Source organism: Arvicola amphibius, chromosome 4, assembly GCF_903992535.2.
Source record: "Arvicola amphibius chromosome 4, mArvAmp1.2, whole genome shotgun sequence".
NCBI lineage: Eukaryota > Metazoa > Chordata > Mammalia > Rodentia > Cricetidae > Arvicola > Arvicola amphibius.
This window is the reverse complement of record NC_052050.1, coordinates 35,881,229-35,905,407: the sequence shown is the minus strand read 5'-3', so window position 1 is coordinate 35,905,407 and position 24,179 is coordinate 35,881,229. Positions and strand designations below refer to the sequence as shown.

At 44.8% G+C, this 24,179-nt stretch overlaps 1 protein-coding gene across 7 annotated transcripts in view; it reads left to right on the top strand.

The window, feature by feature from the left end:
• The first annotated feature begins 1,742 nt into the window (after positions 1-1,742).
• Positions 1,743-24,179, top strand: part of Bcas3 (BCAS3 microtubule associated cell migration factor) — a 485,118-nt gene continuing 462,681 nt past the window's right edge. The window contains exons 1-5 of one of the 7 annotated variants that reach the window (XM_042055032.1): positions 1,743-2,106; positions 3,716-3,803; positions 8,834-8,888; positions 16,355-16,430; positions 19,301-19,407. In XM_042055032.1, coding sequence (XP_041910966.1) covers positions 3,733-3,803; positions 8,834-8,888; positions 16,355-16,430; positions 19,301-19,407 — 309 coding nt within the window. In that variant the 5' untranslated portion in view covers positions 1,743-2,106; positions 3,716-3,732. The remainder of the gene's footprint in view (positions 2,107-3,715; positions 3,804-8,833; positions 8,889-16,354; positions 16,431-19,300; positions 19,408-24,179) is intronic. The other 6 variants (XM_042055034.1, XM_042055036.1, XM_042055035.1 and 3 more) reach the window with 6 other exon arrangements.

Genomic DNA, 24,179 nt, shown 5'->3' with positions numbered 1-24,179 from the left:
ACTACTATCCGCCCACCCCGTAACTCTAACTGCTCCCAGCTCTGGCTATTCATCCTCCTCCCCAACACCCAGGGTTCAAACCCTAGCATCTACGCCACTAGCTGTCTACCCTGTAACTCTGCTCCCAGCTCTGGCTATTCCCCTCCTCCAACCCTCCACTTGTAGAACTTTGCATACACTCCCCCCTGCCTGTTTATACATACACATTTTCACATTAAGAATTAACAGGGCAGACCTGGGAACAACTAAATGTGATATAGCCTTCATTTGGAAAACATCCTTTTCAAAGTGGCCATTGGGGACCTTGGCACCATCTAGGTTCATGTCCCTTCATGTCTGCTGGGAGCACATGCTTACCTATCTCATATATACACACACATATGTATCTATTAAGGTCTTGTGTAGAAGATGCTGCCTCGAATTCCCTATGTAGCAAAGGATGGCCGTCTGATTCCCTTGCCTTTTCCCTGTAAGTATGACAAAGAGGAGATCTTTAAAATTCATCTTAAACCACCATTGTGTTTGTGGGTGTGGGGGGTCAGAGGACAGCTTGTTCTCATCTTCCATGTTGAGTCCTGGGGATTGAACTCAGGGGGTCAGGCTTGGCAGCAGCGGCCTTTAGCTTTCCAATCATCTTGCAGGCCCTGAGAGGAGGTCTTTGATGATGAAGGGTAAGATGAACTGAACCAGTTCATCACATGGCTACAGCAACCGCCTATTCCTTGCCTATCTCAGGACACCCTAGAGTCCCATCCAGAGACTACTTGCTTAGTCTGAGAATCCCAACAGGAAAAAAAAAAAAAAACATTTCCTGCTACCACTGTGGTCAACTAAGGCATTTAAGTTACGAACTGTATGCTTCCCCTGGGTCCACGTCAAAGCTGCAAGTTGGAGGCAGACAAACAGCATTTCCATTCATTCTCGTTCATTCCCCACTTCTTTTGTTTCTATGTTATGAAGAGCCCACCGAGAAAAGAAGTCCCATATTTGGGGGGAGGGGGGGAATGACAGTCATTTGACAGGAGGTCTCTGGTGATGGCACTGGACTGGCTTGGAACTTGCTATGTAGACCAAGTTGGTCTTTGCTTCCCAAGTACTGGGATTCCAGGCATGTATTACCCCAATCCCTTAAAAAGAGGCTTTAAGCATGGTTTAGGCAATGGGTTAATACGTGGTCAGGGGAAAGATAAAGCACAGATACGAGTGTGAGTGGGGGTTTCTCAAGTGAGTTCTCGGCCCATGACTTGTTGAGACTCCAGGAACCCTTAAGATCTTCTTCCCAATGCCCACCCTGCAAAGCCCCAGACATCCTCCTTAGAGTCTCCATAGATCCTCTGTATTGCTCAACAGGATCCCTCCAAAGTCTGGGATCTCTCCATTTCCAGATGTTCACTAACTCCATTTCTATGACAGTAACCCTTAAGGACCCCAACAAAATTTCTTACAGGCCCCTTATTCCAACCTTATTCAGACTCGTGCTCGGCAGCGGGGCTGACCAGAGAACCACCAGCCTAGACTCCCGGAAGGTAAACACATTGTCGCAGGCGGGGCGGAGGGCGGGCTAGGGCAGTCTGAGTGGCCAGATGAAAAGGATTGGCAGCTGCCACGTCCACGTGCTTTTTGCTTCGAATCAGCTGTCGCGAGAATTCCATGTAAACACACCAGTATCCCTAGCCTCGGGCTTCGCGCCGGAGGCTCCTGGCTGAGGTGGGCAGGTATCTGCAGCACGTTGCGTTTTCTTAAAACAGAAAAGCCATCTAGGCACCTTTTCCAGGCCCGCAGACACGCCTGCCTTTTCTCCCTTACCGCCTGCATTCACAACCGAACCTGACCCGCCCGCTTCACCCGAACTTCCATACTGTTGTGTTTTCCCTCCAGCCCCAGCCGATTGGATGGATTCCGGAGGCGGGTCCGCCTCTTTCCTACTTGCTGGTTGGCGAGGTTGACCTCCAAGGGCGGTGCCGCGCCGGGGCCAGTTTGCTCCTGGGATTGGCTGGAGCTGTGGTTCCGCCGAGGCGTGGTAGGAAGTGGTAGCCGTCAATCACGAGGGAGACTCCAAACAGTGAGCCTGGAGCTGTGGAACAGCGTTTACCGGCGGAGCGGCCGGTGAGAAGGCTGGCTGGTCCTTGGTGTGGGGGAGGCTTGGAGAGGAAAAGGGACAGGCAGCATGAGGGGACAGGGCTGGGCCAGTCCCAGTTGACGGGATGTGGGGAAAAGCTATTGAAACTGGAGAAGAGCCGGGCAAGAGGCCAGAGGGCGGCCGGGGGCAGTGGTGGCTGGGCTGGAGGTGAAGTGGGGAGTGTTGTTCCCTTGGCTTTGGGGGAGAGTGGAGCCTGAGGGGCTTGCAAGAAGCTGTCCTCAGGTGACAAGGCCCTTAAAGGAAAAGGGTGGGAAGACTGGTTTGGATGGAAAAGGGTGGAATGGCAATCAGAGTGCTGAGGGGATCTGGTGAGGGGTACTGCCTGAGAAAGGGATACCTGGACTATTTGGGACAAAGGTGTTTGGGTTGTATAGGAGTATGGGGATCAGCAGTTTGTGAGTTTTCTTCGGAAGTGGTAGAGTACAGCCTACTTCAAAGTGATGTTTTTAGGTATTTCCAGCTTACCTCCAGGCTGTGAGCTTCCGTGAACCTTTAAGAGACCATTAGACCTTAATCAGGTAGACTCTTTGCTCTTAAAGCCACCTCAGTGATTGGGAAGCTCATTAGATAGTCAAGGACCAGGGCTTGCTTAGACTGTGGGAAAGAGACTCCCTACATCATATGGGTCTATATGACGGGTTTGTTTACATGCTGGTGATTCTGTTAAAATACTTGGAGGTTAAAAAATACTAATTAAATGTGGCTCCACAGTTTTACACATTAGTCCTCACCAGACTTATTTGAAGGTAGAGTGATACCATGTCACTTCCATTTGGTCTTTGTCTTTCATGGGCCATCTATCCTTTATGTCAGTGGCTGTGTATTGTATACCTGACTTTGAACTACTGATCTTCCTGCCTGCCTTCACCTCTGGGATGATGGGTATGGATCACTACCCCCAGTCAGTTTTTTTTTCTTTAAGACAGACTCATACTAGGTACCTTGGGCTTGCATTGCCTGAAAACTCATGGCAATTAACTTGCTTGGGCCTCCTGGGTGTTGGCCATATTGGTTTGTTCTGCCACACTAGGTTCTGTATTTGATTTTGTAAGCGATTCTGTGTTAGAATTCCCATTTATTTATTTATTTTCCTTTTTTTTTTTTTTTTGAGAGACAGGTTTCTCTGTAGCTTGGAGCCTGTCCTGGAACTTGCTCTGTAGACCAGGCTGGTCTGCTTGTCTCTGCCTCCCTTGTGCTGGGATTAAAGGCGTGCACCACCACTGCCCAGCCCCATTTAGTTCTTATTCTCTTATCTTTCTAGTTTGGTGCTTGTAGAAGAAATTTCCAGCAAGAGTAAACTGTTTTGACTTTCCGGGCAGTTCAAGGCCAACTTCCTTTACAGACTTTACCCTAGTTTAGAAAAAGAAAAGAATCTTCTTGGGTGTGGTGGCACACCTTTAATCCCAGTACTCTGGCGTGCAGATTTCTGGGAGTTCTTGGCCAGCTAGAGTTAAAATAGTGAGTTTCTGGGAGAATTCATAGTTTGTCACAGTTTGGAAAAGGGATCTTCAGTGGATAACCATACAACTCCCCCTCAATACTGAGGAAGTATTTTCTCTTTTCTTTCGGAAACAGGTCGTGTGAGCGGCGTGATGGCGACGGACTCTCCTCGAAGGCCCAGCCGTTGCACTGCTGGAGTTGTGGTTCGCCCTCAGGCCGTCACGTAAGCACCTCTCAGGAAAGAACGTCCGGGTTTCCCTGCTTGGCTCTGGCTGTCATGGATGGCCTTGAACTCGCAGAGATCTGCTGCTCACCTTTGCCTTCCAGAGTGCAAAGGCGTGTGCCACCACACCCAAGAAAACATTCTAAAAAACAGCTTCCACTCAGAATATCTGTTTGGGTAGTGCTTGCTTTTATAAACAGTTTTTAGTTTTTGGTTGTGCCGGTGAAGTGAATGTCATTTTCAAGGCCAATTAAAAGAACGGTTGGAGGGTATAGCTGACTTGACATATTCAACACATTTATATAGTGTAGTACATAACTGTGACCGTGCTAAACCTGGGGAGCAGTGTGAGTGCTTGGGGTGACCTTAGGGACAGAGCACTTGCCCAGCTTGGGGGAGGCACCGAGTGTGATTCCCAGTATCACCAAAAAGGTAAAATCTAAAAAAAATAAAATAAAAATCAATGTTCTTAAACTCCACGTTCCACAAGTTATTAAATTAGTTGAGAGGGTCATGATCAGTATTTGAAAAAGAACAAAATAGGAATTGGGGATAGAAGACATTGTTGAGTGTTCCAGCATTCTTAAATTCTGGGCTCCATCTCCATCACCACAGACATACACAAGCACATGCAAATGTTTATGTGTACATATAAAACAAAAGAAAGTTGGTTTTTGATATTTGCAGAGGTATATTTATTCAAAGCTATATATATATATATATGATAATTAAATTGTGATATAAAATGTATCTCTCGTAGGTCTCAGTATAAATGTTAGAAAAAGGGTATTTCTGTATTTTAGTTATTCTTTGATAGGGCAGCTATGGTTTAAAGAGATAATAGAGTTAAAGTCAGGCAGTGGTGGTGCACCCTTTAATCCCAGTACTAGGGAGGCAGTGGCAGGTGGATCTCTGTGAGTTCGAGACTGGCCTGGTCTACAGAGTGAGTTCCAGGACAAGCTCCAAAGCTACAGAGAAACCCTATCTTGAACCCTGCTCCCTACAAAAGAAATATATAGTTGAAATTATTGTAATTACTACAAAGGAAAAGAATCCAGCAAAACATCATTTGAGTATTTAGAGGGGATATTTTAGTAGTGGCAGGTTCATGAGAAGGAAACATTTTGGGGGTTGTCTGGATGGCTCAGTGGGTAAGAGGGCTTGCCACCACCAATCCTGAGGATCCGAGTTTGATCCCTGTGACCCGTGTGATAGAAGGACTCCTCTAAGTTATTCTCTGACTTCCATGTGCACATGCCCTTCCCCAGACACACAGACACAGGTGTGCATCTCTATATACATGGTATACATGAATTAGAATGGAATTAAAACAATTTTGGAAGGAGGTAACATTTTGGAAGAGTTTATTTTTAAAGGCTAGAATTTGGACTCTTAGACTCAAGAGTACCTTTTTGGCAAAGAGACTAGAGTAAGCAGAAGGAATAGGAAAACTGCTTTTTCTCTTTTGGGCTTTTGAGACAGGTTCATGTTTGTCTTACACTTGCTATATAGTGGAACTGTCTTTGAACTCCCAATTCTCTCAGAGCTGAGATTCTAAGCCTGTGCTGTCAGTCCCCAATTTTTTTTGACTGTTTCTTTTATTTATTTTTTATTTTTATTTTTTGGTTTTTTCGAGACAGAGTTTCTCTGTGGCTTTGGAGCCTGTCCTGGAACTAGCTCTTGTAGACCAGGCTGGTCTCGAACTCACAGAGATCCGCCTGCCTCTGCCTCCCGAGTGCTGGGATTAAAGGCATGCGCCACCACCGCCCGGCTTGACTGTTTCTTTCTATGAAACGCTGACTGGCCTGGATCATGCTGTATAAATCATGCTGGCCTCTTACCTCTCCTTCTGGATTGCTGGAGTTAATGGTGTGCACCGCCGTGTCCTGCCCTTGTTTTATTTATTTATTTATTTATTTATTTTTTCGAGACAGGGTTTCCCTGTAGTTTCTAGAGCCTGTCCTGGAACTAGCTCTTGTAGACCAGGCTGGCCTCGAACTCAAAGATCCGCCTGCCTCTGCCTCCCGAGTGCTGGGATTAAAGGCATGCGCCACCACCGCCCGGCTCCTTGTTTTAGTTTTTAAAGAAAGTATTCTTCTATGTAGTCCTGGCTGGCTGGGCACTAACTCTGAGGCTAGTTGTCCTTGGACGAGGAGCAATCCATCCTCAGTTGTCTAGGATTACAGGCAGGTGTGATGACACCTGAATTTTGTTTGTTTTGTTGTGTGTTTTTCAAGACAGGGTCTCACTGTGTTGCTCTGACAGTCCTGGACCTCACTCTGCAGACCAGGCTGGCAGAGATCTGCCCGCCTCTGCCTCCCAGATGCTGGGATTAAGAGGATGTGCCATTGTGCTCCTCTGGCTTTTGTTTTTTAACCGTTTCACTGCGTAGTGCACACTCACAGTAGCCACCTTTCCTCTGCATTCCTAGTGCTGGGACTGCAGATGCGGGCCATGTCTTATGTGTTTTAAAATTCTCTTAGCAAGCGTGGGACAGTGATTCAGGCTTGCAATCCTAGGACCTGCGAGGCTGAGGCAGGGGTACAGTGAATTTGAGAGCAGCTTGGACTAGATGGTGTTCCAGACAAGTCTGGGCTATGTAGCAAGATGATGGCTAAGAAGATGCTTACAGGGAATAATGGATTAGATCGTTTCCTTTGGGTGGTTTAGTGTATTACAAAAGACAGTCTTCTTAGACTAAAGAAGGTGTGTGTATGCAGTGATATCATAATACTGCCTTTCCCCTTCTTTCTTCTCTAGAGCTGAATTTGTGATATTTGTTGCGCCACGAACTTAAACATGTTATTAGCTCTGAGTTAGGTTGCTATTTTAATCTTCCTTTATAGGTGAGGAAAACAAAGCCAAGGCAAAGCTCGTCATAGGGAATAGCCAGAGCGGGGAGCCGGCTGGAGCCCAGTTACTGGGTCTTCAGCTTCTGTGTTCTCATTTGTTCTCACTTAGTATTCCCTGCTACCCCACCGTATGGCCTTCAAACCACAGTAATGATTTTTGTTACCTAGATGATTTTAGGGTTAGGAAAAATGATCTTGGGCACAGCATTCTGTGTTCTTTTGACAGATGATACTTGGGTACCAACTTTGTCCTTGTACTGGTAACAGGCTCTGGATGTAGAAAGTGACCATGAGAGTTGTGGTTTTTCCTTTAAGGGCGCTTATAATCTATTGGGGAAACAGACACAGATGTCCTCTAAGCCTGGTCAGAGGACAGAAGCGAGTCTATGTGTAAAGGTGACCTGAGGAAGGTGCCCACATTGATGCTGGAAATGTAGGAAGGCAGGGATAATGGGAGAAATCGAGCAGACCAGAGGATCCGAGTCCGTGCAGTGTGCTGTGTCCTAGGAATCGAAGCTGCCTGTGGCCAAAGAAGAGTCAGACGGTGATGAAAATGAGCCTGGCATAGTTGGCGCAGTGATTGTTTTCTTTTTTCTTGGCCTGCTTTCGTAGGTCTCTAAGGTATTTTGTTTGGTTTTGAAGGGTTAGGAAAACTTACTCTTTTCTTTTGAGGTGGCATCATATCCCTTCCTAGCCTTCCTGAACTTCTGACCCCTGCTTCCACCTCCGAGTGCTGACATGCGTGTAACAGGTGTGCACCGTCATGCCTACTTTGCACAGTGTTGGGGATGGGACCTAGAACCTGGTGCATGCCAGCCAGACACTCTGCCCGCTAAGCTACATGCCCAGCATTAGTGGTTTTTTCAGATGAGTTCTTTGAAACCTGATCTCACTGTGTAGCTGAGACTGGCCTCAAACTCACGTTGCTCCTTCCTTAGTGCTGGGATTGTAGGTGTGAGCCACTGCAGTTAGTAGCCTCATTTTCTTTCCTGCAATTGCTCACATCTTTCAGACATTTTTAGTATTTTGGAGAAATTATTTTTATCCACTTACTGACCTTCATACCGCGACTATTTCAACTGTCTTCCGGACTGGGGCTATCATTCAGTGGTAGGCCATTTTCCTAGCCGGGTAGTGCCTTGTTTCCATCCCTAGAGCTGATAAAATGAAAACAAAATGTCATTGGCTAATGTCCTTAATATTTGTGGTGTTCGAAATTGAACCTGAGACTTCATACATGCTAAGGAAGAGCTCCACCGCTGAGCTCTTTCCCTAACCCCTTTCCTCACTTTTATAACGTATTTTATGCTTGCTATTTTTTTTGTTGTTGTTGTTGTTATTGATTTTGTTTTTTGAGACAGGGTTTCTCTGTGTAGTCCTGGCTGTCCTGGAACTCACTCTGTAGACCAGGCTGGCCTCGAACTCACAGAGATCCGCCTGCCTGTCTCCCGAGTGTTGGGATTAAAGGCATGCGCCACTGCTGCTGGCTTGTAGTTATTTGATGCAAGGTCCCGTTACATAGGCCAGGCTAGCTCGGAACTCGTGACTGTCTTGCTTCAGTGTTCCAAGTGCTAGGGTTACAGTGTGTGTCATCACACCCATCCTTTCATACTGCCCTCCTTTTTTTGTGACAGGGTTGCACTCTGCCAGAGCTCGCCAAGTAGGCTAGGTGACTGATAAAGTGAGCTCCAGGGAGCCTTCTGTGTCTTCCTCCCTAGTCTGGGATCATATACATGCACCACCTGCCCAGCTTTTTTTTTTCTTTAAATATGTGTTTTGGGGATTGAAGAGGCCCAAGTACAACCTACCGAGCCATCTCCTCAGCACTGAGCACTTGTTCTAATGCCTGCCTTTGTAGGAAAATGCATTCACTTTGGCTCACAAAGGTAAGTGACAAGGTTCATAACCTATTTAAAGAGATGGTCAGGAAATTGAGTCGCCAGCAACAGTTCCCTCTCGGTAGCATTATCATCCCACCCTACCTTTGGACTGCTGCCGTCAGCCCTTAGAGTTCCCTTTATTTAGGAATAGAAACTTCAGCAGAGAGTGGCGCATGCAGACTCACGAACAGAGTATAGGAAGAAGAATCCTCAGAGGCTGAGCGCTGGCCTGCAGTTCTTCCTTCTGTTCTCCTCTGTCGTAAGCTGGCTGACAGTTGTCTCCCTCTATCCCTGCCAGGGAGCAGTCCTACATGGAAAGCGTCGTGACTTTTCTGCAGGATGTTGTGCCGCAGGTGAGTACGTGTTGAGTACAGAAATGCTCGCTTTGCTTTGGGTAGGAAGCTCCAGAATCTCGTTTCCTAAACTTAGCATAAAATCTTGTTTTGGCATGCTGCGGGCCAGTAGGGAAGAGCTGCGTTTGTGGCTGGGAGACGTGGCTCACATTTGTGATGGCGGGGGCCTGTTATTCCCTTGGGTCTTGCTTTCCTGAGTGGAATCCAGGGGGGTTTGGACAGGGGTCAGGACTCTTTGGGGTCTTCCCAGTACTAGGCATCAAACCCAGGCCTGGTCCAATGTGTTACCAGTGGCTTACCTCCTTAACCCTTTCCTAAGGGCTCCAATTCCTAACTACTTGTTTAAGGTAAGAGGTCTTGTCTTGGGATGTTGCTCAGCAATAGACTGTTTTCCTTTTTTTTTTAAGTTTTATTTATTTATTTATTATGTATACAGTGTTCTGTCTGTATGCCTGCAGGCCAGAAGAGGGCACCAGATCTCATTACATGTGGTTGTGAATTACTGTGTGGTTGCTGGGAATTGAACTCAGGACCTCTGGAAGAGCAGTCAGTGCTCTTAACCACTGAACCATATCTCCAGCCCCAATAGACTGTTTTCCAAGCATATATGAAGCCCTGAGTTTGATCCCCAACCCCACATACTTAAATACCCACATCCTGTTCCTGCAGAGGGGCCTGAGTGAAGTGGGCAGGGCACTATATATTATGTATTAACTAGATAGTAATTTTACTTATTTATGTGTATATGTTTATATTTAGTACACATTGTCATCTCTTTCTATTTGGAAAATGTTTTGCTTTTTGCAACGCAGATACGCCCTTTTGCCCTGATTTGTCGAGATGAAGGCCCTTACTGCTTCTTTAAATGTCATATTCTTTTTTATGAGAGCAAGTAGCTTTGCAAGAATTAGATAGTATATTACTGCTCGCATTTATTTAGTTCAATATTATTTGGCTTCTTGTTAAACATAATAGTAATTTCCAGGCCTGTCTCTCAGAGAGTGGATCTGTGTTAGAGTCCTGCACCCGTGTCTGTAGCGGGGCTGTCATGTTAGAGTCCTGCACCCGTGTCTGTAGCGGGGCTGTCATGTTAGAGTCCTGCACCCGTGTCTGTAGCGGGGCTGTCATGTTAGAGTCCTATACCCGTGTCTGCAGCGGGGCTGTCATGTTAGAGTCCTGCACCCGTGTCTGCAGCAGGGCTGTCATGTTAGAGTCCTGCACCTGTGTCTGCAGCGGGGCTGTCATGTTAGAGTCCTGCACCCGTGTCTGTAGCGGGGCTGTCATGTTAGAGTCCTGCACCCGTGTCTGCAGCGGGGCTGTCATGTTAGAGTCCTGCACCCGTGTCTGGTGCTTGCTGTGGGGCACGGATGGGACACTGCTGTCCCTGTGGACCCACTGAAGGACAGGCTTACTATTTTCTCATGTGGATGTCAGTCATCCCTGACTGCTGTGGTCCTTCACCTGAGCGGCTTGGAGAGGACTGCTCTTGGCTCCATATGCCAGTTTTATGACCATATCCCAGAAAGGTCAAGGTCTAGATTTTTAGTTGTGTTTAGCAAAATGTATTCAAGTAAGGAATGGTGATACTGCTTTATTACATTTAGTCAGTTTGAATGAAAACAGACCCCAACATTGGGGTCTGTTGTGCACATGAGGAAAAATGCTTCCCTTTCCTGAGGCATTTGCTTAATAGTCCAATTGGTTGAAACAAGCAAAGATTATTAATAGCAACAAATCAGCACTGTTGCCATGTAGCACACTGAATAACTGATCTGTGAGGGGTGCAGAGAGGAGGGAGAGACTTTGGAAGCATTGCTAGTTGAAACGAAGGGAACAGGGCGGCTGGCAACAAGACTCTGGTGATAATGGAGGGTTTGATATCTATATTGGCCAGGCTGAGGGAGCAATGGACACCTGAAAGCCAACTTGTTCTTCCTGTAAGCCCCGAGCCTTGGCATGAAGCTGCAGTTCCACGGAAAAGTGATTTTTAAAGATTCTACTTTAATATTTTGTTTGCTGCTTCCATGGGGCATCTTTATCAAATGTTATATAGGCATCTCTTATGTAGCTAGAGACCCTGTGTAACAATGTGGTAGGATTATTGTTATTATTATTATTATTATTATTAATATATTTTGGCTGGAGGAGAAAGGCTGTGGTCAGAAACTTTGAGGACTCTTCTCTCATGTGAGGTGTTGGAACGAGACAGGAACAGGGAAAATAGTGAACTAAAACTGAAAATAGGGGGAAATGCCAGAAATTTTAGTTTTTCTGAACATGTTTTTCAGGGAGGGGATAACAGGTCTTGACCCACGAAACCAGCTGTGAAAATGGTTCAGAACAAGTTCTATGGAAGTAAACTTGGAGGCATTGATCTAAGAGTTAGAATACCCAGCCAGAAATTCCTGTGTTGTTTGTTCTCTGTCCAAGCTGAAGCTGAAACTTGAATAAATAGCATTTACCTGGGGTCCCTGCATGTGCCAGGCCCTGAGCTGAGCTGAAGGAACTCTCAGTCTGTGCCTCAGGCCTCTGGTCTGCTGTGCAGCTTGGCAGACTTCTGGAGAGAGAGCTCTGGTTTTCTTTCCAGCCACACAGCACTCTCTCTATATAAAGGAATGGTCATCGTTGTTGCTTCAGTAAAACTTGATTCATCAACACAGGTCTCCGTATAATTAAAACCCAGCAAAAATACATGGCCAAATGTAAACATCATAGTAAAAGTATAAAGTATCCTGCTGTACCATTGGGACATAGAAGGAAGAGACTCAGTTTACCTGAGACTGGAGCTGGGTGTGATCCATCACCTGCCTTTCGTCTTGTCCTTGGGGAGGCTGAGGCTTGACGCCTGAGGGTTCCAGACTAGCCTGGACTGCATTGTGAGAGAAACAGCGAGCAGACAGACAGAGATCTAATGAGTCAGATGCCATTTGAACTGAGGAATAAAAGAGAATGTAATGCAGCCTTAGGAAACAGGGATAGTGAGGTTGCATCAGGCAGAGATTGTCTTAGTGATTTAAGAGTTCAGTCCTGAAGCAGTGATAGTAGCACATGCCTTTAGTCCCAGCCCTTAGTAGGAAGAGACAGGAGGAGCTCTGTGAGTTCGAGGACAGCCTGATCTACAAAGTGAGTTCCAGGAAAACCAGAGAAATCCTGCCTCGAAAAACCAGAAAAATAAACAAACAAACTCGATGGCAGATCTGGCTTTCCACGTCAGCTGGACGTGTCATGAGCTGAGGCGAGCCCCTGCACGACCCTGCTCATCAGTGTCCTTATTTGTGACAGCTCATTGTACTCACTGTGGGTTTTGTGTCAAGGTTTAAAGGAAGCTATGTACATAGAGCATAAAATAAAACAAAACAAATATTAAGTCGCTTCTCAGGAGACTAAAGATCCAAAGTCAGAGACAGACTTATGGCTTTTTAAGTGGCTGCAACAATGGCATGAGCCGATTATAGTTTCTCTTCCCTCTCCTGTCTCTTCCAGCTCTTTCCTTTTCTCCTCCCTCTCCCTTTCTGCTTCATTTCCCCCTCCCTTTTCAGTTTCTGGCATAGTCTTTGTATTCCAGGATGGCTGCAGACTTTTAGCATCCCTCCACCCCCTGTGAGACTCCCAAAGGCTTGATTACAGGATCTGAGCACCGAACATCACGTTTTTACATTTATTCATTGCATGTGTATGTTTGGCTATGCAGGGAGGTCAGAGGGCAACTTTTGGGAGGTGCTTTTCTTCCACCATTGTGTCCCAAGGATCCTGGTGAACTATCTTACTGTCCTTTGAATATTTAATTCCTTTTCCTTTTTTGGGGGGGAGGGGTGGGTGGGTTTCAAGACGGGGTTTCTCTGTAACTGTGGAACCTGTTCTGGAGCTCTCTCGGTAGACCAGGCTGACCTTGAACTCACAGAGATCCACCTGCCTCTGTCTCCTGAGTGCACACAGTTCTGTGCCGCCATTACCCAGCTCCTTTTTCTTTTTTTAAGAGTAAAGCTTACTTTTTTTTTTTTTTTGAGACAGGGTCTCATTATGTAAACTAGGTTGGCCTTAAACTGACAGAGACTCACCTGTCTTTGCCTCCTGAATGTTGGGATTAAAGACATGAGCTGAGATTGATCTTTTAAGATTTGTTACTTGTTTATGTGTGTATGTGGGGTGATGTAGGTCCCTGCAGAGACCTTACGATCCCTTAGTTTTGGCATTACTGGAAATCGTGAGCTGACCTGTGTGGATGCTGTGATCCAAACTTGGGTCCTCTGGAAGTGTTCTTAACTGATAGACCATGTCTCCAGTGCCAGAAGTAATTAAAAAGGACATTTCATCGGGCGCTGGTGGAGCATGCCTTTAATCCCAGCACCTGGGAGGCAGAGGCAGGCAGATCTCTGTGAGTTTGAGGCTAGCTTGGTCTACAAAGCGAGTTCCAGGACAACCAGGACTGTTACACTGAGAAACTGTCTCGCAAAACCAAACCAAACCAAACCATTTTCTTTACTGTTTGCCTGATGCATAGGTCAGTCCTCCATCCCTTCTGCCTCTCCTTTCATCTGTAGTAGTGCTGTAGTCAGCAATATGAAAGTGGCATTAAAAATCATTTATTTTAGCCAAGTGTGGTGGCAAATGCCTTTATTACACCACTTGAGTGGTAGAGGAAGGAGGATCTCTTTTAAATTCGAGACTGTCTTGAACTACATAATAGTGAGTTTCAGGACAGCCAGGACTAAGTAGAGAGACTTTGTCTGTTTTGAAAAAAATTATTTATTTTAAGTCTATGAGTTTTTCATTATGTGTACCAGGTCCTCAGAGGGATTTCCTGGGATTGGAGTTGTCTTTGTGAGCCATTATGTGGGTGCTGGTTATTGAACTCTGCTTCTCTGATAGAGCAGCCAGGACCTTAACCACTACTGAGCCATCTCTCCAGCCCTGAAAGTTGTATGTTTTATATTTCTCTCCTATTCTGGGAATCAAATTCATAGAGTCTAGAAAGTTTTCTGTGCTCTGCAGATAAATGGTCCTGTATAGAGGGAGATATGCTCTAGATAGCAGCTCAGAGTTGTGTTGGGCTGATACCACTGCTCACTAGGAACCCGCAGCTGTGCCCTTTGATCTGCTAATTTCAGTTAGGAAAACTTATTTTAAATGTAGTGCAGAGAAGCGCTAACATTATTGCTGTGTGTATAAAAATGTTCAGATTCTTAGTGTAAAAATTGTAGCCAGGAAAATGTCAGGGAGTTAACAAAGGTTAACAATGGTTGTACATGGGTTCTTGGCATTAAATTTAGGCTGTCAAGCTTTTGCGGTAGGTTCATTTATCTGCTGACCCATGTCCCTGACCCTCTTTTTTACTTTTTTTGGAGATAGTTGTCCATGTTGAAAGTGAATTCACTCTTTAGCCCAGGGAGGCCTTAAACTTGGGATCTGTTTGCCTCAGCCTTGTAAGAGCTGAGTTTACAGGCCTGCACCACCAGGCCCAGCTCTCCCTGTGTCCTAGAGTGGTTCTGAACTCTCGATTCTCCTTTCTTTGCCTCTGGAGTTCTTGAATTACAGACATGATGCACTACACCTTAGCTCTAGGTTGTTTTAATGTTTTGGCACTAAGGGTTAAACTGGGCCTTGCACACAGTGCTCATTCTCTGAGCCAGACCCCTCCCTTTAGGTGAAAACTGGTGTCATAGTTTGTTTTCTTTAGCTCTGGAACAACCCTGACCAAAAGCAACTTGGGAGCTGGGCTTTGGTGGCGCATGTCTTTGATCCCGGCACTTAGGAGGCAGAGGCAGGGCGATCTCTGTGAGTTCGAGGCCAGCCTGGTCTACAGAGTGAGTGCCAGGACAGCCAGGGAAATATTTTCTCAAAAAATTAAAAAAATTCTCAAAAAATTAAAAAAGAAAAAGAAAAAGAAAAAAAGCATCTTGTGGAGGGAAGGGTTTCTTTGACTTACTGGTTGGAGTCTTTCACTGAGGGAAGCCAGGGCAGGAGACTGGAGGCAGAAACGGAAGCAGGAGCCGTGGAGGAAGGCTGCTTATTGGGTTGTTTCCAGGCCTACATTCAGCTACCTTTCTTATATAGTGCAGGGCCACCTGCTCACAGTAGGCCGTACCCTCTTACGTCAATTAGCAATCAAGAAAATGCTTCACAGACATGCTCCCAGGGCAGTCTAATGGGGCACTTGCTCAATTGAAATTCCCCCTTCCCTGGTGTGTTAAGTGGACAACTGCAGCTGGGTAGCTTGTGCCAGAATCCCATTATTGGTAAACTGAGGCAGGAGGGTCTGAAGTTTGAACCAGCCTGGGCTATATAGGGAGCTCTTGCTGCCAAACCTAATTAAACTCACCATTTGAAGTTAGGGGTGTATAAGGTAATATACAGTAACTTAAAATTAAAAACCAAGTCCTGGTGAAATGGCACATTTGGTAAAGTGCTTCTCATGCAAGCGTGAGAACCTGGGTTTGACCCCCAGACCCATGATGGACAGGTATAATGGATGGTAGGCGCTTATAATTCCCGCACTGGGGAAGTGGAGACCTGAGGATCCAAGGGTTTGCTGGCCCAGCCTTTCCTAATTGGTGAGCTCCATGTTAATGAGAGACTGTCTCAAAAAAAAGCAAAAAAAACCTAAAAAACAAAAACCAATTAAAAAAATGTTTCCTCCACTGAACACACACATACATGCACACAAAACTTTTCTTTCTTGTACTGGGGATTGAACCTAGGGTCTTGTTCTCTGGCAAGTGTTCTACCATGTCACATACCTAGCCATTCTCCACCCCCAATATTGGAGACTGATTTTCTAGTTGCTTGGGTTGGCATTGCATTCCTGGCCCCAAGCCATCTTCCTTCTCAGCCTCATTTTTAGCTTTGGATTTAGTGACTTGGACCACTTTTTAAGATCTTACAAATTGTGTGTGAGAGCCAGAGTTTCTGTGCAGCCCGAATGTCTTGGTTTCTGCAGCACTGAGAATCAAGCCCAGGGCTTCCTGCTTGCTTGACAAGCACTCTACCAACTGAGCTTCGTCTCCAGCCCTCCTAAAAATTTTAAATGAAGATGTGTTTTACATGGAGAGATGACCTGCTTTGATGGGTCCTGCCAACAGTTTTTAGCCATGCATGTGTATCTTCCTGATTGTTGCAGGCTTGTAAGCATTAACTGATGCTTTGTGTCTGTAAGCCAGATAACCGTGGAATTTTGTTATTCTGTAATCTTTATTGAGGAATAAAGATGTTTGCGGAGGGTTTATTATGATCACTGTATTTAGGCTTCTGCAATTCTGTGATGAATTAAAATCTCATCTTGGACTGATAGTATCAGTCCCTGACAAACATTCTTTGGGAGTATTGACATTCCAGAATGTACTGTTTGCTGCAGTGAGGGACGGAGAAGCTGGAGGGGGTGGAATGGTGAGAATCCTGTATTGCTTTGAACTTGTGTGGTATTGGAACCCTACAGTGTCTTAATGAAAACACTTCTGTTTGCTGTGCAGGCGTACAGCGGGACTCCCCTAACAGAAGAAAAGGAGAAAATAGTCTGGGTCAGATTCGAGAACGCAGATCTGAACGGTATGACTAACTTCTGGGACATGTGTATTGAGTGCTTTTTTGGAGGTGACCTGATTTTAGAAAAAGAGCTATAAGTTCACTCAGGCCATTTTGCTTCTAGTAACTTTGCAGTTTTGAAAATAAACTCATTTTTAGCTGGGAGTGGTAGTGCATGCTGATAATCCCAGTGCCTATGAGGCTGAGACAGGAGGATCCTGAGTTGGAGGTGAGACTGGGGTACCTGTGCATAAACTAAACACTCTACAGTGTGTAACCATTATGATCTTTGATTATTGATCTATGTAGCATTTTCTTTTTTTTTTTTTTTTTTTTTTTTTTTTTTTTTTTTTTTTTTCGAGACAGGGTTTCTCTGTGGCTTTGGAGCCTGTCCTGGAACTAGCTCTGTAGACCAGGTTGGTCTCGAACTCACAGAGATCCGCCTGCCTCTGCCTCCCGAGTGCTGGGATTAAAGGCGTGCGCCACCACCGCCCGGCTTCTATATAGCATTTTCATATTGGAAAATAAACTATATTCGTTAAAAGTTGTTCCGTGTCTTCATCCCCAGTCTTTCTAACTACCATCTATCTATCCTATTTTCTTTTGAGACAGGATTTCTCTGTGTGGTCCTGACTGTCTTGGAACTCGCTCTGTAGACCAGGCTGGTCTCGAACTCAGAGCCTCTCTTTTCTCTACCTCCTGAGTTCTGGGATTAAAGGTGTGCACTACCCCACCAAACTTTTTCTTACTAAAAAAATGATTTATTTTTGTGTCTCCGTGTTTTGCCTACATGTATGTCTATGCAGCTTGGAAGCTAGAAGAGGGAGTCCGATTCCCTGGGAGCAGAGTGACAGATCTTGTCAGCCACCAGTGAATGCTGGGAATAAAATCACCCTTCCCTGGAAGAGTAGTCAGTACTATTAAACCCTGAGCCATCGCTCCGCTCCAGCCCCTTTACTCTCTTCATGGCTCTGCCTGATACAGACACCTTATAGAAATGGATTCATATTCAGGATTCATCTGTGTTGGGGCATGTCAGCATTTTCTCTTTTCTTTCTAAGGTTGACTTGTATCTCACTATGTGTATGCCACCACCCGTTTAGTTTATTTTATTTTAAAGCAGGTTGAACTCTGGGCCTCAAATAAACCATTCTCTTCCCAGTTCCTCAGCCACCTGAGTGACATGAGTCATACCATTTTCTTTAACGGTGGGCGTTATACCAAGAGCAGTGTTTATGCTGTGTGGTGCACCACCACTGAACTATACCCTCTGCTCTCTTCAGTTAGTTATTTATTTGTTATCAGTCAGTTTGTTTGTTTACTTATTTTTTTATTTAGTGGCAGGTTCTCCAATGGTTCAGGGTGGCTTTGAATTTCTGAACCTCAACCTCTACTTCCCAAGTACTGGACTTTCTGAATGGCCTGGAACTCAGTCTGTAGACCATGCTGGCGAGTAAATCACAGAGCTTCTCTCTACTGTGCCTCTCTAGTACTGGAATTAAATGTGTGTTCCAACTGGATAAGCTGCCTATTTTTGAGGCAGGTGTGGCCGGTGCTAGCCTTAAATTAGATCATAGTAGTTGAAGATGACCTTGAACTTTTGATTCTTCTGTTGCCATGGCAACTTTCTGGGGCGCCATGGATTGATCCTTAGGCCTCTTGCCCACTGAGCTACATCCTTAGTCCTGGACTTTTTATTACTATTGCTCTTTGGCTCCGAATTTACACTGTAGTCCAAGCTGGCTTATCTTGTGACAGTCATCCTTCCTCAGCTTCCTGAGTAGGTGGTAGTAGAGGTCTGTCCCTCCAGGTCTCATACGGCTCTTAATTCTGTGAACAGCCATCGCTGTCACCATTCGTTATCTGGCTCAAGACTCTGCTTCTGTTCTTTCTGGCCCATACTCAGAAGGGAAATAGCTGGGTCCCATATGGTAACCCCAGTCTAGTTTTCCGAGGAACTAAGTCTTTGCTATGTAGAGTGCTTGCACTATTCCAGGTTCCCAACGACAGTGCACAAGGACTTTTTCCTGGTCCTGGGGATTGAACCCCCACATCTAAGGCTGGTGAGGCCCAGTCTGTCACTTAACTACCCCACCTCGTATCCCCACATACAGCATTTTATAATGTGAGAGCCCCCGTATGCTGCAGTCTGTAGTAATCCATTCTTCTTCCATGCTGATGATACTCCATCCTCTTTGTACGATAATAAGGCTATCGTCCAATTGGTGAACATTTGTATTGTTTTCATCTTTGGGCTGTTTACAAAGGTTACTATGAATCTATGCCCATCCCCAAAGCTAGCCTGGGCAATTTAGCCCTTGCCTTTCTCACGCCCACAAAGGAAAAGCAGGCTGGGGACATAGCTCAGCATTAACACACTTGCCTAGCATGTGTGAGGGTTCAATCACCAGTATAACAAAGAAAAAAACAAACCTTTTTTTCCCTTTGAGATAAGGTGTCACTGTGTAGCTAGGTTGGCTTAGAAGTTACTGTGTAGGCCAGGTTGGCTTTGGTGATCTTCTTGCTTTAGCCTCCTACCTGCTGGGGTTACTGGCCAGAGATACTATGTTGGCCTCCGAGCTTTTTTTTTTTTTTAATTAAGAAAGATTTGTTTTTATTGATTATGTGTATATGCCTGTGTATGGGCATGTGCAAATGCCCTCATTTCAGAGGCCTTGAGCGCTCTGGAGGTGGAGTTACAGATGGTTGTCAGCCACCTGATGTGGGTGCTCTTCCGAACTCTGGAAGAGCAGCAAGTGCTCCTAATTACTTAGCCGTCCTTCCGGATCCCTGCTTTTATTGTTGTAACTGAATCTTTGCATTGATGGGGTAAATGAGTAGTTTTCTTGGCTCATGCTGTCTTTTTATTTGCTTCTTTGTTAATCCTAATACAGATACATCACGGAATTTAGAATTTCATGAACTGCATAGCACTGGAAATGAGCCCCCTCTGCTGGTTATGATCGGCTACAGTGACGGCATGCAAGTCTGGGGCATCCCTGTGAGTATGCACAAGGCCTTCCTTGCTGCTCAGCATAAGATCTGCAGATGTGTTTATACATTACTAAGGCCTTGTGGAGAGCCAGTGGGAATGAATGAGAGGCTAGTAGCAAGCAGGTCCACTAAAGGATGAGTGAGTTGAGCAGTTGTGGGACTCATGGTTTATGCAAGGTGTCAGTTTTATTTAGGGTAATACTATTAAATTGGGGGGGATGTTTCTGTGTTTTCTAATTTACAGAAGAATAAGCTGAGACTTGGGGAAGAGATTTGTAATTAGAAAACGTTAACAATATTGTAGGTGGACTTTTCTTTCCTGCCTGCCAGTTCCTAAGCAACCGACACGGAGACCATTAGTTATAAGTGCTCAGCCGATAGCTCAGGCTTGTTACTAGTTCACTCTTAAATTTTAAATTAACCTGTACTTCTTATCTGCCTTCTGCTATGTGGCTGTATCTTCTTTCATCTTGCTTCCCCCTGTGTCTCTCGAGACTCCTCAGACTCTTCCCTTCTTCCCAGTGTCCTTAGTTTGGCTTCCCTACCTAACCTTATCCTGTCCAGCTCTTGGCCAGTCAACTTCTTTATTAAACCAGTCAGTGTAATTTACAGTGTACAGAAGGATTATTCTATAGCATAATATATCAGTTGTTTTGTGTGTTAAAACATTGACATGAACCAAAAAATTGGCTCAGTAGGTAAAGCTGTTTATTGCAAAGCCTTACAACTTGAGAGGCTTAGAGTTCAGAGCTCCCACCCCACCCATGTCCCAGTAGCAGCTGAGAACTAACTCCTGCAAATTGTCCCCTTCTGACAGTTACTCCATGTCACATGCACAGGCTAGCACACGTGTAGTCTTGCCTACATACATACACAAATAAAAATAGTAAATACAATTTAACAAAGAGCCTAACATAGTGGTCTGTGCCTTTAATCACAGATAAAGGCAGGAGAATCTCCAGGATAAGGCCAGCAGTGGCTGCATAGAAAGACACTGTCTCAAAAAAAAAAATTAAAAAATGTATAAAAATACATCAGAAAGTAGAAATCTGATTTCCTGAAGATAAGAGAACTAGAAGACAGTTTTTACCCTTAGTATCCTTCTTTGAATTTTGTACCAGCTGAATTAATATAAAACTTTTAGGGTCTAGAGAAATGGCTCAGTGGTTAAGAGAACCGACTGCTCTTCCAGAGCTCCTGGATTCAATCCCCAGCACCCACATGGAGCTCACAACTGTCTGGAACTCTGAGAGCACCAGGCATGTATGTGGTACACAGGCATGCATGCATAAAAATAATCATTAATACATGTAAAATAAAAGTCATTAAAATATTAAGTCAAGCCAGGTGGTGGTGGCACATGCCTTTAATCCCAATCCTCTGGAGGCATTTTTGTGAGATTGAGGCCAGCCTGGTCTAGAGAATGATTTCTAGGACAGCCAGGGCTAAAACAAGGAAATTCTGTCTAGAAAAACAAAAACAAACAAACAAACAAAACAAACCACTTTCATTTATTTTGTGAGTTATTCTTGGAGCTATATTTGTTGCTATGAAGTTTGCTCTTTATTTATAGGAGAAATATACATATAATTCAGATACATACATTTGCATACATATTTCTTACATATGTAATATATACACACATAATTTTCTGCTGATTAAATTTCTTACCATATGCTTTTAATTGGCTGTTCAATAAATCACCTTTTTAAAAAATTGTTTTTATTGAGCTATATATTTTCCTCTACTCCCCTCCCTTCCTCCCTGCTCCTTTTCTACCCTCCCCTATGATCCCCAGGCTCCCAATTTACTCAGGGGATCTTGTCTTTTTCTACTTCCCATGTAGATTAGTCTCTTTTAGGGTCCTCTTTGTTGTCTATGTTCTCTGGGATTGTCATTTGTAGGCTGGTTTTACTTTGCTTTATGTCTAAAAGCCACTTATGAGTGAGTACATACGATATTTGTCTTTTTCGATCTGGGTTACCTCACTCAATATGATGTTTTCTAGATCTATCCATTTGCCTGCAAATTTCAAGATGTCATTTTTTTCCCGTTGTTTCTTTTGTAATGGCACTGCTCAGGGGGTCTTTTATGGACTTGAATAGCTACCTCATCTATTCTGATTTTAAAATGACTACTGTTCCCTAATACAAATACTTTAAATGTCCATAATTTTGTCATTACATTGTTTACATTACATTACTGGGTCACATGTTACAGGGTTGTAATCCAGTCACTTACCCAGGCTGAGGCAGGAGGATGGCAAGTTCATGGCCTGTCTAGGCAACCTAATGAGATGCTATTTCAAAAACAGTATAATGATGTAATGAACTTGAACATAGGTATACATATGTATGTATGTATATAGGTATGTATGTATATATGTGGCTTTGGCATTTTGAGACAGCTTTGCCATCTGTGGCAGTCTTGGCAGTCTCTTTGGGGCTTACCTGGCCTCAGGTTTGTGGGTAGTCCTTTTGTCCTTGTTTCAAGTTCTGGGATCACAAATGTGGGCCACTGAACCTGCCTCCAAAGGTGTATTGTATGCCTGAGTATTTGTGTAGAGACACTCCCTCCCATCTTTGAAATAGGATTTTACTGTATACTTTAGGTTGGCTTTGAACTCCCTGCAATCCTGTTCATCTGCCTGAGTGCTCTGATCATAGATATGGGACACACTGACTTGCTTTGGTGGGGTAAATTCCTTATAGTAGAGTTGAACACTCAAGGATGCTGAGTACAGGCCGGGAGGTGGTGGCGCACGCCTTTAATCCCAGCACCCAGGAGGCAGAGGCAGGCAGATCTCTGTGAGTTCGAGGCCAGCCTGGTCTACACGAGCTCGTTCCAGGACAGGCTCCAAAGCTACAAGAAACCCCGTCTCAAAAGAAAAAAGAAAAAGAAAAAAAAAAAGATGCTGAGTGCATTTATAGTTTTAGATTTTTGTTTTTGTTTTTTACTTATGTGTGTGGGTGTCTGCCTTGTGTGGATGGGTGTTTTAGGAGGCCAGAAGAGGCTTTTGGATCCACTGCAGCTGGAGTTACAGGGCTGTGAACTGCCCAGGTGGGTGCTGGTACTCAAACTCAGTTCTTAGCAGAGGAGCAAGTAGCAAGTGCTGTTAACCTCCAAGCCACATCTCCAGCCCCGTCAGTAATGAATATATCTGTGTGTGCGTGCGTGCGTGCGTGTGTGTGTGTGTGTGTGTGTGTGTGTGTGTGTGTGTCTGTGTGTCTGTGTGTGTCTGTGTATCTTTTTCCTGTTGTTAGGTGATGCTGAGGGTTGTATCTAGATGTGTGGTAGGCAACAACGCTACCTCTGAGCTCTACGTTCCCAGCCCTCTAGCCCCTTTCGTATGTATGGAGATCTTATGGGTAGTGATGGTTGCCTCTGTGGTGTCGGTGGGGATGGGAAGTAGCTCGGTACTACAAAGGAAGACTCGATCCTCAGCCTCCAAGTGGCTTTGTGTCACCTACACAAGGAGTTTGGAAGAGTTCTGGGACTAGAGAGCCAGGCATTTTAATTTTATTTTTGTTATTGTTCCCTTGGGTAACATGATTTTTCATGAAAGCATTTGTTAGCAGTATCTTACTTCAGATTTAATGGAAGCTGTGATGTTGTAGAGTGTGATTCTCAACTGTGGGTTATGAGCCTTTGGGGGATTGCATAGCAGACGGCTGGATATCATATATTTACAGTAATATTCATGAAAGTCGCAAAATTAGTTATGAGGTAGCAAGAAAGATAATTTTATGGTTGCGGTGTTACCATGGTGTGAGGAATGGTATCAGAGGATTGCAGCATTGGGAAGGTTGAGAACCACTCCTCTACAGAATGGAATTTGGCCTAAATGACATAACGAAAGCTTTACACTTGTATTACTTTAACATTTTGACTTGAAAAATTTGTTTATGGGCCAGCAAGATGGCTCATCAGGTCAAAGCGCTTGCTGCCAAGCCTGCCAACCTGAGTTCATGGTGGAAGGCGAGAACCAACTCCCACAAGTTGGCCTTTGATCTCCACACACATGCCCAACAAATAAATCAAGAAATGTAATTAAAGTTTCACAGTTTTTTTTTTTCACAAATTGTTTATGTACTGTGGTGCTGTTTTGGTCCTGTGACTGTCATAGCACACGTGTAGGGTTGAAGCTTTATTTTGCGGTTGGAGAACGCTGCTGGCTGCCAGGAACAAGTAGCTTTCTTTCACTCACCCCACCCCCTAGGTAATGAGAATAAATCCCCGAGCCTTAGTCACGTGGGTTGGGTGTTGTTTTCAAGGCTGCTGACTTGTAACCTGTCAAGAGGAAGCACACAGGTTGACCTGAGGGAGTGGTTTCATTAGTGTAACTTTGCTATACTAATAGGGCTCTGTAATATTTTCTAAACTAATGTACTAATGTACCAATAATACATTCTGCTGCACATGCTGTTTGTTTTCAGGCAGGTAGTAAGGGGTGGCTTTCCCGAGATGGTTGGAAGGCTTAGGGGCGTTGGCTGGATGGAGCACATTCTTTTGATGAGACTCAGGTGGCTCTGACTGCCCACTTGTTTTGGTTATAATTAGAGGTATTACTTTGAATAGTTTCAAAGGTAGCTTGTATCTTCTTGGAATTTCTTAAAAGTATCTAATCCTCCTTTCTCTCCAGCTGTATTTGGGCAGGCTGGGGTATTCATCTCTTGCTGGACTGGCTCATGACGAGTTGCATGCTGGTGAGCTCGGTCCCTGTAGGCAGAGGGAGGAACAAACTCACTGTGTTCTTTGGTCTACTTTTGGAATTGTTGG